The 18,683-nt window shown below is 35.4% G+C and overlaps 1 protein-coding gene across 2 annotated transcripts; it reads left to right on the top strand.

The window, feature by feature from the left end:
- The first annotated feature begins 19 nt into the window (after nt 1-19).
- On the top strand, nt 20-12,413 carry LOC131672196 (uncharacterized). Of its 2 annotated transcripts, none has more exons than XM_058949259.1 (4): nt 20-229; nt 828-1,889; nt 8,204-8,375; nt 8,847-12,413. In XM_058949259.1, the coding sequence occupies exons 3-4, from the start codon at nt 8,233-8,235 to the stop codon at nt 11,428-11,430; spliced, it is 2,727 nt and encodes a 908-aa protein (XP_058805242.1). In that variant the 5' UTR covers nt 20-229; nt 828-1,889; nt 8,204-8,232; the 3' UTR covers nt 11,431-12,413. The 2 variants fall into 2 exon arrangements, with proteins under 2 accessions (XP_058805242.1, XP_058805243.1); XM_058949260.1 differs by having other exon boundaries at nt 22-229; nt 828-1,082.
- The last annotated feature ends 6,270 nt before the right edge of the window (nt 12,414-18,683 follow it).

Genomic DNA, 18,683 nt, shown 5'->3' on the forward strand with positions numbered 1-18,683 from the left:
TCGCTAGGATCGCAAGTAGAACTATGAAGGAGAAAGCCACTGTGGCTACAGCCATTTTCAGCCATTTTGCATTCGCGCTTGGTTGGCGTACTACGACGGCAGGTCATCTCGGCTTTTCGTCGCTCATCTCTTCGGAAAAAAGGAAAAAACAAATAATCACGGCCCGCAGGCAATCTCCGTGCGATCATTCGTCATCTCCGGGGGTTTAGTCCGTCGGTTTTCGTTACTTGTAAGTACTTGCATGAACATAATATTAACGCGAGGTATGTACCTCGTGCGTACACTTCTCGACGTTTCTACTAAACAAGACGCCATTCTTGTTGGGAGAACGGAAAATGGATATAATTAAGAATTTAATATCTGTAGATGACGATTTATATTTTTTATTGATATAAATCACTGTCAATGGCATTAGTTTTTACTAGTTTATTGCTTTGAAATCTGTATTCTTGTTTACGTACGCCGTACTTGTTATCCTTGTGTCCAAGTGATGCTCTGGTAGATCGATTACGAAATGGCTTTGTATCAGTATTACTCTTGTATGGTTAATTTCTCAATGTCAATAGTCTCAATAACTATATGTATAATTCTTATTGGAATAATTTAATAATAAAATTTTTAGGTAAAAAAACGAATGAGTCTTCTAGTGTTCAAATATTAGCATTGTTGGCTGTTTTATTAAACATATGGTACATTAATATGATTGAAATATTTCATATACTTGTGGGAAAATGAAAATATAGTTTTAGTGGTTTGCATTGAAAATTCCATTACCTTTGAGTGATCGTGAAAAAAGTACAATGGGACACAAATAATGTATGTTCCAGGTTCCTTAGGTGTATCCAGTGTGTGTTAGGTGAAAGTATCAGGTTTAGAAGTCCCAGCCCTGGATTTAAAAAAAAAATAAAATATTAATAATAAAGTGCTGCAGTTGAACTTTCGTTTTTCTCATCTTTGCTGAATTTCATTATTACTTACCAATTTGCTGCTTGGTCGTCTTATTTCGCGACTGCGTCTAATGTCACGTGGTACCTTTAGCCAAACGACTCATTATTGAAGAAAGAAGGTTGTCGAGTACAAAGGTAAAAATCTCCAAATATAAATGTAATCAAATTAGCTTTTATTCTGGGAGGGAAGTGTTGTGATTTACAGAATGGTCACGTACTTTGCTCTCTGCCTTCTGTTTACATTTTATTATTATTTTCTAAAATTTGAAATTAAATTTAAATTCTACTTATTAGAATAAAGTACAATTAAAGGCTTTTTAAAACTTTGCAATGATTAACTTCATAGTTACCGAGTGAGTGGTAAGTAATTGTTAAACAATGGAGTTTATCAATAAAAAAATTACGTTGATATAACCATATCCCTGTCTGTATGAAAACTCCTTTTATGTTTATTGACAGTACAGAATCAACCTTAATTTATAAAGTGATGAAGCTTGAGACTATCAGGTTTATTAAAAAGTCAAGAGATTGTATTAGAATGTGACAACTTTTTTCTTCAAAACTGTTATTTTGTTACAAATACATTAAACAAAGGTAAGTTTCTGGCTTCCAAAGAAGAAAACTAAGTAATTTGGTACTTATTGTGAACGGTTTAATAAAAACAAACCCAAACTTGACTTACTATTCCTCATCTCATAACAGACAAAAAATTGAAAATTTGCAATGGCAAGTAGTTGCATGGAGTCATCCTAAACGTTGCGACGATTAATTGAATCGAGAAGCAGCTCCAATTGGATGCCGATTTCAGCTGTTCTTTCGTTTATCTCGGGACCGGACTTCGCGCAAGTACTGCTGACTGGGTGATCGCGACATCGGCAGCAAGTTGGAGAAAATTCTGTCGCCGTACGGAGTGAGAAAGAAACACCTCGTCTATTAAATTAAGTTAGTACAAACGATATTTTAACTACAATTAGTAGAAATGGGAAAAGGAAACTATCATTTTCCATATTGATTGCATCATTTTTCAAGTGATGTATACAGTACTTTAAACATTGAAAGATTGATAGTTAGGCAGGAAAAGAGGTTGACACCTAAAGCTTCTGGTTTATAAGTAAGAATTTACTTTATTCATCCTTATAGATCTTTTCTATTATTCATTACTGCAAAAATACATACAAATTTGAGTTCATACACTAAGTTTATTTAAATATTTAAATTAATTTATTTTTTATCACAAAAAAAATTAGAAATTGAAGTTTAAGTAAAATTATTGAAAAAGGTCTACATTTTATAACATAAAATTAAGCATGTTTCATTCAAAATGTATCTGAAGATGCTGTACTGTAATCAATTTAGTTTGTCAAAGTATCTGAACAATTAACAGCTACGATACATTTTGCTAAAAATTCATATCAGTTTTTACAAAAGGAAACCTCAAAATTATAAAAATGAAAACTTATTATCTTAAAACAATATTTAATATAGCAATTTATATTTTACATAAAACTCATTTGTTAATGGTTTTATTTTTTATCTTAGTGTTTATTATTTTATAGCTTTAACCGCTCAATATTCTTTCCAATAATCAACTTTTATCTCTGCAATCCAAACAAAATTATAAAATCTATGGCATTATTGATTTACTTATTTTGAATTAAAGAATAGGCAATTTATAAGATTGGTATTCAACTCTCCACAAATAATTTAATAAACAAGTAAAACAGAATACAGTATGCTAGATCTAACTAGGATAAAATTTGAAATGCTTTGTCTATTATTAAAATAATTAAAGATTGATAATGCTATTTGGGGTAATGCAAGAACTATTAAAAATCCTTAGATTTTAAACATTTTAAGAAGATTAAAGTATGATCAATCTGTGCTGTGAGCACAGCTGCTGATTTGCTGAGCCATGATTCGCAATCAATTTGGTTTTGGTGCCTTCAATGTTTCTTTATTGAATATGAGAAGGAGATAGTAAAACTGCTCATCTGGCGTCTTCTTTTTGTCTTATTTCACCGTATATGCACATAAATCTTGAAGATAACAGCCAGCTGAAGAGTCGCAAGAGAAATTTTTTTCCATATCTTTGACATTCTCTTCTAATGCGTGATACAGATGTTACTTTATATCCTACATCTGTAAACATTTAAATCATTTATACTGTTTTCGGCAAAAAAATAATCTTTTAATAGAAGATTAATTTACAAAATTATTTTTTTGTCATAGTATATTTTACATTGATTTTCAAATAAATAATTACAACTTAAACATTATTAATTACATTATGAATTAAAAGTGTAGTTATAATTCAAAATAGTTTTGGTATGCTTACGTCATTACTTTATTGTGTACCATTAGTTACCATTAGTTGATTTAATTATTTGCTGATCTTTATCATTTGTCTACATATTAGGGAACATTAATTTTTCTATATTATATTCAATATGAACATTTTTTACACATAGTGTTATTTAGTTATATTCCAAAATTGTGAAGAATGTCCGTTTTTTAACATGAAATGGTAAAATAGTTATATTCGTTGTTATAATTCAAAAATGCAGTTTGATTGAAATAATTGTTTTAAATTTAGCTTTTTATAAGCTATTTATAAGCATTTATAAGCATTTATAAGCTACATTTAATAACATACATTTATAAGCTATTTTTCATTTAGTTGATTACAGTCAATTTTGTTTACAAATTACTTAATAATTTAGTTAATAATTGCAATAGAAAGATAACTATTTTTTATCATAAATACTATTTTCTTGAAAGTAATTTTGAGGGATACACTTTCTTTGATAATCAACTGTGCAAAATAAGAAATTTGTAGCAAAGAAGTTTCATTTATTGCTTTCATGATATATTTTTATATAATTTTGCCAAACTTTTCATTTGAAGCTTATTTAGAATCACGGTTCATGCTCTACTGTGGGCAGTTTATAAAATAATAAGATAGTTTAATGAGAATATATGACCTATGTGATAAAAACCACTACTTGACTACTTGTTGACATGCCAGAACTTTAATGGTACTACTATTTCATATAAAAAATATGCAAATCCAGATATCATTTACATAAAATTTAGATAAAATAACATAAAATAATATAAAATTTTTATTTCTTTTTAACATAAGATTACTGCACCAACGAATGTATAATGCAACAATTTAGTCTAATTTAATAGTATTTTCATAGCAGGATGTTTGACATGCTTGTTGCAACACTTGGTCTTTCACCAGATGTAATGCAAAGTGATGTCTGCCATTTTGAATAATTTTTTGGAAGTTCGAAACAAACATTTTTGATAAAAATTGATAATTAAATAGATTATAAGTCAATGCTCTCAATATCAGAAAATACAAGTAATCGCACATCAGGATTTTTTAATTCATTACATTGCAATATTTATTCAATGTCATTAACGTTTAATTGTTCACAAACTTGATTCAAATTGTTATTGACTCCATTTTTTACTAAGATAATTTTTCATGCTTATAAATTACATATAATATAAATTGCCTAGATTCTATTAAAAAAAAAAAACAATTTTGCAAGATTTACCTCTAGTAATTTTTACTAGACACGGTACATAAAATATATTACGCGGTGACTGTAATGTAAATGTTTGACGGAAAGTGCATTGTCATTTTAATTAGAAAATACTTTACATATCAATGACCTTACATAATAAGTTCAGTAAGCATATGATATGAAAAGAAATTCGAGAAACTCCACACCAAACGGAAACCGGAAGTACTTATGGAATTTCTTATGAACCGGCAGGTATATGGCAAATATTCATTGATGTGAAGTTTGCGCTAAAATAACTTGATTTCATGCAGCGATTTATCTGGACAAAAAAAAAAGAAAAAATGACATTCTTAAATTAAGATTGTAAAATCAATTATAAACCAACGAACATGTTTACGTTTGATTTATTTACATCAAAGACAGTTGAATTTATTATTCAATATTTTATTTTTTTCGATGACACATTTGTATAAAACGTCCATAGCTTCTTTAGCGTAAACTATATATCGAAAGGTATTTGTAATAAAGTCGAATCCTAATTTTGCTCCATTGGAGAATAATCATGAAGCAAAGGATTGCCTGTTTTCAATATGTATTTGTTTATCTATATAAGAGGGTTTATCGTTAGCTGTGTCACAGAAACAATTACAATGATTATCAATTTATATTTCCTTTTTTCTTCATTTACTTTACATTTAATTGTTATAATTATGAGCAAATTCAAATATTTTTGCACTTTTAGATGCTAAAAATCTGAAACTTTAAAGCGACTAAAATTATTTAGGTATTTATAAATAGCAATTGATTTAAATTATTATACGTAAGAAAAATGCGCTTTTGTGAACTTCATAGGTTATTGGTAAAATTTAGTTGTAAACATATGCTAAAAATGCATAAAATACATTGTACAATTTCCCAAGATAATTGCCCAAGATAAATGTGGCAAAAATTGAATTAGTACATTAATTATGTGATTGTAGGGGTGAAGTGCATCACTATTGAAATGTGGTACATTGAAATTTTTTATTACATTAATCTAAATTTTTACAATTAAAAATACAAGAATACTTTTTCAATGATCTATTATAATAAATTTATTTAAAAAATGTTTAGGGAGAGCAATTTAAATAAATAGTGTTTTGGTAGTTTCATTCTATTATGGAGCACAAAAAAGTATAGCAAGCTGGGTAACGTTTACGAATTGATCATTTTCTGATTTGTACATCTGTCATTTTAACTAAATGTGTTGAAATTGAGAGCTGCATAATTGTTCACTTCAACATAACGAATTAAACAACTTTTTCTTTCGTCACGTACTTAAACGATACAGTCTCGATTACCATGGTTCGTATATACTTTTGTGTGTTTGGATCAAGCGAGTTTACCGCAATGAATGATAACAGGCCTAATGATTCCGGTTTCTTTTGTTACAATTGTGACCAGTGAAAGTATGATCGATCGATGTAACTTAATTGATTTATTCCATCTTAGTAATCCATAGCTGATGGTTCTGTGATAGGCTCGGATATCAGAAAATGAGAGAATGACATTTATTTATTTTACTTTATTATTTTATTTTATACCATTTAGGTTTTATAGAGTATTAGGAGTTTATTAATGGGCTTCGAATATGGGTTCTTTTAAATCTAATAATGTCCAGCATGCTTCGCACATTTATCTTTGTTGTCTTTTTTTTTCGCATTCATTTAATGAACAAATCAAAATTAAAATTTTTATTGACAAAATGGAAAATTCCAAAATATTTTAAAAATATTATGAATAAAATTTTAAGTTTTCATCATCTGATTTTTGGTGTTGAAAATGTATTCCAAAGTTTGAAAAATATGATAAAAAATCTAATGTAAGTTCTAGAAACATTATATTTTTCTATAATCATCCTTCACGATGTGAATAACATACTTCAGTACACGTTCACGGTTGCAATTAGTGCATTTTCAAATAAAATTTCTAATATTTTACATAACTTAATAAAGACAAAATCATTGTATAATATTTTATCGTGAGAATCTACAGGTTTTTATTTTTTTATTACCTACTTTGTTTATTCGAAGCTAAACTTTCATATAGTGTAAAGTTCAATTAATATCTATTGACGTGTTAGTCTGTTTTTATTTTGGGTTTAGTATAATTAAATAATCAATTCACATTAAATTCATGCCAACTATACTGATACACTTTTAAAATATTTAATCATTTACGAATAATTTGCTGGAATCTTTCAATAATACATCACACAACAACTACATATATGACTGTCTTTCAACCAATCAGATCACGAATAAACTTGCTTCACTTTGTGAGGTTCTCTTTTTTTTTATGAGGACGGAAAGAGGAGGATAAGAGGATCGATGGTCAAAAGCTTTTCTATTTTTCATCGGCTTAAAATAAACTCTTAATCTTGCATATATTCAACGCAACAGATAAATATTTAATGATGGTGGAAATTCATTTATTCAATTTTTTTCCATGTGACATCATTTTATTAGCGTTTGGAGACTCATGCCATTATGAAGCACAATAATACATAGCAAACTAACTGACGTTTGCAAATTGACTGCTTACTGATCTTGTTTGTCGAAATAAAATTAGTACTTGAAATAATAATTATCGATATTTTGTTATGTACATTTCACGCAAAATGTTGATAACTATGTATTCGTTCATGACATTATATCTTTCTCAAAATGTTTCATAAGTTTTAATAGTACGAAAAGGAACGAGAAGCTATCTTACAGTGTGTGCTGCTCCGAAAGATATACAAACTTGCGTACGAGTTTCATCGGTAAAATTAGATAAAGCTAAAAGTTCTTTTGCTTGTATATTTATTTATTATATCGTAAATCTCATGCATTTTTTCGCTCTAATACTATTTAATTCTTAGGTGGTCAATTTTTTTCATGATACCTATGACTCATTTGCCACAACTACAAAAAATTATTGTTTCCTATGCTTATGAACTTTGTATGCTTAAATAGGTAGTGAATGACACTAAGTTTGATTTTGTAAAGCATATCACCTAAGGGATATACTGAAGTATTTTTCTGTGCTTTAACGAAGACCTACAATTCTCAAGTTTTTAGAACCTTAAATCCGATAGGAATTACTAGAATGTGAGTATTTCTGATTAGGTACCCTGAACAAAAATGTTACTGATATAAAAATGATAAATAGATTATAAAACGCATGAAAAAATCGATAGACGGTTTGAATGTATGAAGATTTATTTTTACACATTTTGACAGTTCAACAAGTAATTTATTGCGTAGCATTTTGCAATATCTTTTAAGCGTTAGGCTTTGCATATGTTTAATACGGTTAAATGTTATATACATAGATGATAAACATTAAGTATCACTTACACCGAATTGAAGAAGTATACGTTGGAAAATGATACTTCTAATGCAAAGAGGCATATGTGTAATAAAACAGCTGTGAGAGTTAAAAACTTGTTTATGAAACAAATAATCATAAGATTAATGTCATTTACTATTTAATTTCTGATTGACTGTTTAATTAATTTTTTGTTTCCTAATTATGAAAATGCATATTTGCGCACTAAAGAATCTCTTAATTCCAAAACATTCACTCACTCGGTCTACTGGTGGAGTACATCATCGCAGTGTGTTCCTGTCAACGTTCCAGCTTGATCGACATTGACGAGTATCATCAAATATTTTTTTTTATTATGGATTGCAGATTTATGAAACAGCGTAACTACCTTCAAAATGAGTGTGATAATTAGGCTGCAGAATCTGGCGTGGTCCGCCAATGCGTTGGACATCCGTCAGTTTTTCCGTGGACTCAGCATTCCCGAAGGTGGCGTTCACATTGTTGGTGGTGAATTAGGCGATGCTTTTATTGCCTTTAGGTGAGATTTAGTTATCCTCTTGGTAGACTTTTAACGGAATTGACCTGATTTTCAAGGAAAAAGAATATTATTCAAATAAAGTCAAAACTGTTCTTTATAAGTTCATTGGTCTAACAGTCTGTGGATTTATCTGTAAAATCAAAAAGAAATTATTCGATGGTTTTTTGGTTTTCGCGCGACATCATTCTATACATAAGTATACACGTGCTGAGATGCCACGGCATATACTGCAATACAGCATTCATTTACTTAATAATAACTTAAGTTGACGTCGAAGACCTAATTTCATCAAATTATTTTATTTGACCTTACCGATAAATTTGAACATCTTAATTTTATAATCAAATAACATTCTGATAATTCACATTATTTTTTCGTAAATCTAAGAATTAAATAAATTTATGATTTAATATTGAAGTCAAATAGCTTAAAAAAATAAACAGAAACGTTATCGGTAAATAATTATTACAGCACGGACGAAGATGCCCGACAGGCGATGATGCAGGATGGAGGTAAAATCAAAGAAATGAAAGTTAAGCTTTTACTGAGCTCTCGTACGGAAATGCAAAAGGTTATTGAGACTGCGCGACAACAAACCCTCAGTCTTCAAAATGCGTTCATGCAGTCTAGTACACCGGCAGCGGTAACTCCCGCAGCTAACAATTTGTCCAAGCCCGCAAGTGATTCCGGTAACAAAGACCGCAAAGATCGTAGAAGCGACAGGTCGCGATCACGTGACAGGTCTAGATCCCGTGACCGAGACCGAGACCGTGATCGTCGCGATAGAGATCGTGGGGGTAGAGATCGTCGTGGTGGTCGTGGTAGGGATAGGAGCCGTTCTCGTGACCGCGATCGCCGCGACAGAGATCGTCGAGGAGGACGTAGAGGTCGTGATAGATCAAGATCTCGTGACCGTACACGTTCACGCGATCGCGATGCTAAACGCGGTAACGAGCGTCGAAAAGAAAACGTCGAAGAGGATTCGAATGATGTTGTGTGCGTTGGTCAGTTCACTGCCAAAGAAAAAGGACCAGCAATGGGTCCAAATAATAAGGGAGGTATGCCCGAAAATGGTATTTGGGAAGTCCCGCCCCAGAATCAAATACAAAACATGATGATTCCAAGTCTACTAAATGCCGCAGTCGCTGCGTCGGTGATGCCTGACAACGATCGACCTAATTCAATGAGCCTGAATTCTGGCTCCTTGATCTCAAGTACTCAGTTTGGTATGAATAACGGGATGAATGGCATTAATAATATGATGTCTAATCAGATGCCTTCGCTAAGTCACTCGATGAATTCCATGGGTGGCTCTGGACCTAATCGTGGTCGAGAACACTGGAATGACAGAATGGATAACAACAGATTCCCTCCTAATCGGTCGAGTAATTTTTCACAGGATGGTAATTTCGGTTCAAACAACGGTAACTTTAGGCCTGGCATGAAACAAGGTCCAGGATCAAGTAACAATAGTAACTTCTACAATAAGATGCAGGAGTTAGATAGCCGGCGTAATCCCCATGCGTTTCAGTCGTCTAATCATAGACCTTTTGACAATGGATCTGGTAAAGACAGAGACGTGCGGAGTAATTCACGTTTCGATAATCGTAAAGATAAGCATGTCGGCTACTGCGTCGAGATTAGAAATATGCCTTTGAGTTCTAGCTACGGTGATGTTCGTCAAACTTTCCAAGGTATTTATATTAGAAACGACGGTATCAAGATGATTACCGACACACATGGTAATCGCGTAGGCATTGCTTATGTAAAATTCAATAGTTTTGAACATAAAGAGTTGGCTTTGAAAGGTAATAAATTCGTTAGGGGCTCGGAAGTCGAAGTTTTGCATCTTGACGAATCGATATTTGACAAGACGATAGACTCTTACGACAAGTCAAGGCATCAGGACAAAATTGAGGATGTTGAAATGGAGATTAGCCCAACCCCGTCAAGCTGCGTGCTAGTGTCTGACTTACCTTCCTATGTGAAAGAAATGGATATTGCCAAGCTCTTCTCTGACTGGAAGATCAACGACCTTTTCATTACAAGTCATAAAGATGGCAGTATGACTCTATATTACGCGTACGTCCAATTCGCTAGGTTAGACGACGCTAAACTTGCCCTGTCTAAATCTTTTAAAATGGGTCCCAAACCCATCCAAGTAACTTCGATCCCCGAGGACAAATTCGAGAAAGCGAAACATGAACACGAGCAGAAAGTCGGTAGTGGCGGTAGTGGTGGTAGTAATGGTCCAGCCTTTGATTGTATCATTATGCGTGGATTACCTTACCATACGAGCGAACGTGATATCCTCGACTTCTTTTCTGACATTGGTTTGGTTCCTCATCGAATACACATGCTTCTGAATCAAAGTGGAAAACCAGCTGGCGAGTGTTTCTGTGAATTCGACGTGTGCGAAGATGCAGTTCGCGCAGTTGCAAAGAACGGTATGCCACTCGGTAAGAGTGTCCCCACGATTGAACTTGTGAATCGCAACAAAATGGTGGAAACCCTCAGACTGGTAGACAATGCCGAAATCACGGAAGAGTATCAGCACCAGGCGTTCCCACGAATACAGGATTCACGACCACGATTTTCATCAATGGGACATCCACGATTCGGTGGCATGGGTGGTGGTAATGGGTTCGGTATGCGCGGACCACCCATGATGGGCATGCCTCCACCTAGGCACATGATGGGATCTGGGATGGCTGGTGGTATGGGTGGTGGCATGGGCGGAGGTATGGGATCTAATATGGGAGGTAGAGGATTGCCATCTCTAGCAGCGCCACCACCCGTCGAAGGTTTTGGCAAGCCGGGCTGCGTCATCTCGTTGGAAAACGTACCTTTCAAGTCCGACATCGACGAGATAATTGACTTTTTCCGCGGCTACAACATCACGCGAGATCAAGTGATCAGGCGTTACAACGACAAAGGTATGCCTACGGGCGATGCGAGGGTCGCACTTGGGTCATCGGAAGAAGCTAATCGCGCGATCAGAGAATTGAGGAATCGAAAAATGAGAGATAGGACGATCTATATGAAGATTGCCTGAGATCAATTGACGGTCGGCGACGACGAGACAAATCCAAACTAAATTGTCTAATTTTTCAGTTTAGTATTTTGCTCTGGATCGAATGCTCCTACTTTGCTGGTTTTGTACGCGGAATGAATTTATTTTGCTATGATAATAGTTACAATATCCAGCGAGTATCAGATCTTGAATGTGTATAGTGCACATTAAATAACGGACAACGCTGAAACAATTAAATCATGTGTATTTAGGTCTGCTATAACGATAGCACTTTTGTCCATGTATGACTGAATGATCTTTGGAGATAGTTATAGGCAGTGCCAACTTTATTTGGTTACTTAGAGCATGTAAATTAGCGGCGAATAATGAGAGAACGAGTGAAAAATCTTATGTAAAAATTAACCTAGTCACTTGTTTGTACGTAGGTTACACAAAAAGTTGTCAGGTGCGTTGATAACTAATGAATTATTATCGAGTCGGGATGCGTGTTTTGTGATCTGTCCAGCAAGTTGCATAAAGAGACGCTTGCACAGTGGTAATGTACCATTTAGAAAAAAGTGCTTTTATTTTATTTCTTTTCTTTCTTTTTTATTTTTTATGTATTTTTATGATCCAAAATTTGAAAGTGACTCGGTTAAGAATCATTCGCTGGAACAGAAAAAAAGAACGTGTGCGTATGCAGAGCGAGCATACTTTAAGTTATGAATTATTTTCTTTCCCTTCATTTAATGTTTCTATGATTTGTCTTGAATGCATGTTACTGTAAATATAAGCTTATAAGCATTGCGTTCAAGTAGAAACAATTGTGTAAAACTAAGCGGGAGAACATGCGAACATCAATTGTATTAAGAAGAAGCGATGATAATTTAATACACCATAAACCGAATATTTAGTACGCGCACGTCTAGTAACTTATAAACGTAAACATATGGAGTATATGTTTTTAAATATTAAGATTGCTCTAAGAAAAGTTATGAATTAATCTCAATAAATTTATATATTAAATGACAAAACAAACAAATTGCTCCTTCACTTCACAAAAACATTCCTTTCACCGTTGATTTATTCCGGAAACACAGAGTGTCAACGCGCGGCACGAGATACACGAACGTAACACGTCGCTCGTCGAGTATTTCTTTAACTCAATTCCGTCACGTCAATCCAATTGCATATACATAAAGCACTCGAGAGCAAAGCGCATCGATCTCGCGGCGCTGCCGATTGCGCGCAAGCTTTTCCTCTCGTTTGCCTATTTCGCAACGGCAGTCTTGTTTTTTGTACCTCGTCGAGGAATCCAATCGATTACGACCACACAAAGAACCATAATTCAAGAGTCGCATTATCATGCACCACGTCGCACGAAGCGTCGCTCGGGTAGACAGTCATGTTTTCTACGGCTTGTTTATAGCTGCGTGAAAAAGCTCTTGCGTTCCTACTTATGGTCTCTCAATTACGTGCTCGTAATTAGTCGCGATAAGATTGGAATCCCTCGCGCACTCGTAAAATACCAATCGTCACATTTGCATAATTCGTTGATTAATTATCCACGTTGCCTTTCCTCTCTTCCATTTGCGAATTCAACGAAAATAAGCTGCCTTTAAAGCTGGAAGAATCTCTCGAGCGGTCCCTTTCCGTGCAATATAACACAGGCGCGCGTTGAATTTGGAGTATCCGTGAAAGTGTATTTTCACTGCCGCGCCAATAGTTTACACTAGCTACCACTGCCGATACGGTTAAAGGAACCAATTTACCGTGCGAATCGATTATTTAAGAGGCTTGCAGCTTTGACAGCACCCTGTGTGTGCGCGCGCGTGTGTGTGTGTGTGCGTGGATGTGCGCGCACGGGCGCACGTGTTTGTTTGTGTACTAAACACGGCATACCTAATGCTGGTATATTAAAGATATTTGGAAAACGCGGATTGTTCATTAGATAGAGCTTCATTTTGATTTATTGTAACACTTGCTTCACTAAACTCATGTAGTTGATATAATCAATGGATATAATTAGCGTGCTGCTTGTAATTTCCATCGTTATCGAAATTGCGACGTGGAAAAGTTACTTTACATTTCGACTCGTTAACGTCACGTGTATCTTTACTACATGTTAATAAGGCGGTTGCTTCTGCTTTTTTTTTTTCTTCGACTTTGATTACGTTACATTACGAGATTGTTTATACCGTCGAATATATAATTCATCGCGTCGATTGACCAAATCAACTTCGTTATGAGGCTCTCTCGCACTCTCCTTTCATCTTCGGCCAGACATTCAGCGGACAGCTTTCGGTCAATTTCCAGCCGAGCGTGCGCGGGTAATGTTTCGCGCATACACAGACAGTCAGCACATTATCGTTGAAAATACCTCGAGTGCCACTTGCGCGATTACCGTTAGAGCCTCCCTACGGACGTAAAACTCATAAATGCGCATCCGCGCGCTTCTCGGAACTATACACGCGCACTCCAAACTTTTTCATCGCGCCCCGTCAACATTGCACGTGGTAAAAGCTTGAAACGTTCTGCGAATTAAATTACTTTTGCTTTTCCTAGCAGCGGAATCGGACGCTATCCATTACCTTAACATGGTCGCAAGTAGAAGTTTCTTTCTGTAATTACTGAAATTAATCATTGTTAATCAAATTTGTTTTACTGTTTGTTTGATATTTCTTGTTTTTACGTAAAATCTTCGCAAAAGATGAAATGTTGCTAATGAAAAGTCCATTAATGAGAGCAGTGAGAGGGGGACGTAAAATACTACTCAAGTCGCGATTGAGAATAGTAAAGTATACTTTTCCTTATTCCTACTCTCGTAGCTAGAGTTCACTCTTTGATCGTAAATTTTCACTTTAACTCAAGAATGAGTTTGTTTTCCTTGCGCAATACGCCAGCAAAACAATAAACACAACACGAAAATTCATATTTTACATTGCAACGTACTGCAAAGGCACAATTAAACGGATTACCATAAAGTTCGCCGAAGGGCTGATTACGCGTGGGCGCTCATACTGAATGCTTATTCTTCTAGCTGAGTTCTATATTCACCGAGGAGCATACGTTTATATGAGTGATGTCGTATTTTCTTAATAATAATATGACTAGGAGCGATGAGTGTGAGGATAAATGAAAGCGCTTGATAGCGAGGTTATCCATTTAGGAATATCGTTCAAACATTTATTCGACACATAGAGAAAAAGAGCCAAGATTTGCAATTTTCACTCTTTGTTTCGCGAGCTTCACGTCCTTGACTCTGGAGATGTCATTGCCGAGATTACATAGACCGCTGTATTGGTACAACATATCCAGTGTGTTTGCAATATATTTTTTAAATGATTCGTTGGTATACGAATATAATCTCTCTCTTTCTGTGTCTGTTTCTCTCTCTACCACTCACTTTCTCTCTCTCTCTCTCTCTCTCTCTCTCTCACTCTCTTTAGGCGTAGACATTCCGATTTTTTATTGATGTAAAGCGTTGCTCAAATATTGATTTTTTGAACGAAGAAGAGCGCTCAAATTATAATTCTTGGAAAAAATTTAAAATTAGTTTAGTAGATGATCACGCGCGGTCAATCCTAAAATAACTGCAATTTCTGTTTCAAGCGTTCTCTAATCGTAATGGTCGGGACAGCGAGAGTCGATGGTAATTTATTATCTAAACATTTTTTCAAAAATAGTGAAAGTCTTACATAATTTTCTTTTTTTATTTATTTGTTTCAATAGGCTAAACTCAAATATAAAACGCACATTTTTTTACTTCTCAGAGCTTGTCATTCAGTATAAAACGTAATGCATTTAGACACGAGTGTAATTTAACGAGATTACACATACAGCAATGACGCTGAACAAGCATCTTATTTTCGCGAAACGATGCAACAAGGACGTAAGACAATCAGCAGAGACTACGAAATGGCTTAAATGTCACCTAAACGTCACCTTCTGGGATAATTTAACAGAGTTGGACTATCCCATCTCTCGTCGTTCATAGACAAAGAGCACTTTTACTGTCGTTACTTTCTCAGCCATGAAGTAGATATATTTTTGTAAACGATTTTAATTTAAACTCATATTCAACTCAGCCTTTGATCGTAAAATTTACCCCTATGTCAATCGTGGGAATTCGGGCCAATCAACGTACGTACCATTTTATACGAGAGAAAGGTCAAAAACGTATCAATCAAACTGTGGAGTGAAAAATGGGTCAACGTCTCTGTTGCATATTGGCATCGCGAATTTCGCATCGTTACGTATGCTGCGGCACTGCCTGTTGCGGATAACGTGTGCATTGGAGAAAATTCAAAGGTAACTTGGAGTCGTGTATTTTGAATTTTGAGAGGTTGAGCTTTGATGAATAATGATGCGTTTACGGAGTGATGTTTGTTTAAGTGAACTCGTAATGGGTGGAATTGGATACTTTGTATTAGAGCTTTGATCAACGAGGTTTTTTATATTTTCGAAGAACGATTCAATTGTTGAACTACGATTTTGTTTGAAAGAAGAGATCTTTCTCGCTATAATTAGAAAATTTTTATTAATAATTCAACGATATTAATAATGCAGTATTGTATTTTAAAATTACTTTTTTGTTAAATTTTAAAGTTGAATATTTTCAATACACGGGCGCGAATGTAAAAATTAGGTACACCTCCCCGTCTATAAATTTCCAACCGTACAGTTTACCTTAAAAAGAGAGAAAAGAGAGCAAGCAACTAACAAAAAAAGAAATGAAACAAAGGGCCCGCACACTCATTAACGCGGCGCCCGAAAATAAAGGGGGATGGGGTAAACCCGATGATACGTACGAAACCAAAACTCGATCCTATCTTCCTATAGAAGCGAGGCGAAACTCGATAACGAGCCTCATTGTCAATGCAAATGCAGCAGGGCGCACGGTAACAGTGATAACCTTAGCGGCTTTTCGCAATAAAAACAAGGCGCACTCGCAAAGGGAGCTTCGGTGATAATTGATGAGCGCGCTCTCGCCCCCTCGACGACGTACCTCTCCCCCGAGTGCAGCCAGAGCAGCGGCCGCGCTGTATTGCGCACGCGCCCACCTAATGAATTGAATCTTGCACGAGCTTCTGTTTGCCTGGCTCGCGCAAAGGCTGCGCGGCTTTTGGGCATTAGCGGGGACAGGAGCAACCGGATATTTCCACGATGCTTTCCAATCATAATCCATATCATAGAAAATAATCCTCTGTCGGCAAGTTTCTAGCGTCGCGAATTGCATTCATCGCCAGTAGACAAGCAATCCCGCTGCCGGAGCTGGCTCTTGGAAACTTGAAGTGCGTTTATTGTTATCTCGAATAAAACGACCGTGGTTGAATGCGCGAATAGCAAAGCCAGAGACTCGAGGTATGGATTGAGACGTTTAACGAAAGATTGTTTTCAAAATCAATACGACGATTGCTCGCGATATCGGGCGTCCACTTTAATTTACCCTTTCGAAACGGAACAGTTGAAGACTGAATATTCAGTCATGTACCGCGATCTATCAACGCGCCTATCGTCTTCGACGCCCCATTTGCAATACGAACAGGCGGTTTTGTTTAATAAAAACAGCTGCGACCCCGAAAGACTTTTTCTTCGCTCTGTTGTATACACGGCTCCAACAGCAAAACTACTGCCAGCCGAGAATGCTGCTCACCTGTTAACACAATTGAAGGATAGACGGGAGGCAGTAATAATTTTTCATTAATGAAGCGAACCCACTCGTAAAAGAATAATTAATAGGCGTTTCTAATGTAGTTATACCCGCAGTAAGTTGCTAACACATGGATTAAAAATAAATTTTTTTTAAATATTTAAAGATAACGCACCGTGACTAAGTCCGAAAAATATTTGGAGAAAAAGTAGCCGAATCCAGTATCGATTAATTTTTTATAACTTTTAAAATACTTCGTTTTCATACCTCGTTCTATCTTGATTCCTATTTTAAGAGATGGAATTGATCAACTATAATAACCGAAAACCGAAAACGAAATCGATACAACTTTACACGGAGTTGAAACCATAACTACAAGTTCTCAAAGTTTCGAATAATAGACGTAGCTTCTATTTTAGTCCAAACTACCTCGATACTACTACTAGTTCTGTACTTTTATGTAATTCTGTATGGGTGGCAGAATCAAAAGTACTCTAAGTGGAAATTTTTCATGCACCGTTTTCATCGGAATTCCGTTTTTTACATTGATTTTTTTATGTATGCGCAATGTTCGGTTCGATCCAAGCTTTGTAAGGGCGTATCCGAGATTACTTTTTACGCGATAAATTTTGAATTTAGAGCTATAACGTACGTTCCGCTTCGAATAATAAAGAAAGCTTTTATCCTTAATCTGCAAATAGCATACAGGCGGAGGATTTGTAAATGCACTCAACTTTACGATGCATTCTTTTTTTCTTCAGAAGAGTTTTATCGAATATCAAAGTCCATAAAGTTCCAAATTTTCAGCGAAAAAAATTGCAAATTCGCGAGTTGTTATTTCGGAAAAGCCCGACATTTTGCTGAAAAAGAGAGTCACGTTGCAACGACAATCCTCGAATGTTAAAACATTCGATTTGACAACAAAGTTTTTAAGCTCCGGTAGCGTCAACTTCGGCTAGAGAAAAACCAACTGCGCATTTCCATTTGTTTGGTCACGCCGCAGAGAGACTCGTCGTTGCTCGAGGCTCCCAAAAGAGAATAAAACAAGCGGCGGCGGCGGCAGCACCGTTTATATTATACATTACGCGGGCTACAGCCACCTCCCCCCGCGCGCGCGTATACCAATCTCGGTGGACCGAAAACGAAGGTGGCTGCCACTGGAAAAAGGATATGCACCCTTGCTGTATCCCAACTTACGTATAAATACGCGCCGTGCTTTTGTGTAAATTTCGCGTGAAATTTAAGGCTTGTTTGGTGTCGACTCGCTGTCGGCGTTAATTGAAATCTTTGGCGAACGAACGCTGAGAAGCTGAACGTTTAGCATGCGGCCTCTATAAACAATTTATCTCTGGCGTTAATTTTTTCACAGCTTCCGCAGGAAAAAGTTACGCATTCTGCGCGGACTTTAACTTGCGCTGCACGAAACGTGAGCTGAGTTTTTGCACATCGAAGGGGTTATAAAGTATAGATCATAAAGTTATATACGAGAACGCATTGCAGTTTATGCCATGAAATTAATTATTATTTTATTACGGATACTATATATATACATATACTTCAGATTCGAGGCGCACAAGCATAGATCGTAAATTGAATTTCATGCCGCAAAAATCATCGAGCATCGCTCTTCGATATTGAAATG

Source organism: Phymastichus coffea, unplaced genomic scaffold (genome assembly GCF_024137745.1).
Source record: "Phymastichus coffea isolate CEN01 unplaced genomic scaffold, Cenicafe_Pcof_1.1 PCOF00145, whole genome shotgun sequence".
Classification (NCBI taxonomy): domain Eukaryota; kingdom Metazoa; phylum Arthropoda; class Insecta; order Hymenoptera; family Eulophidae; genus Phymastichus; species Phymastichus coffea.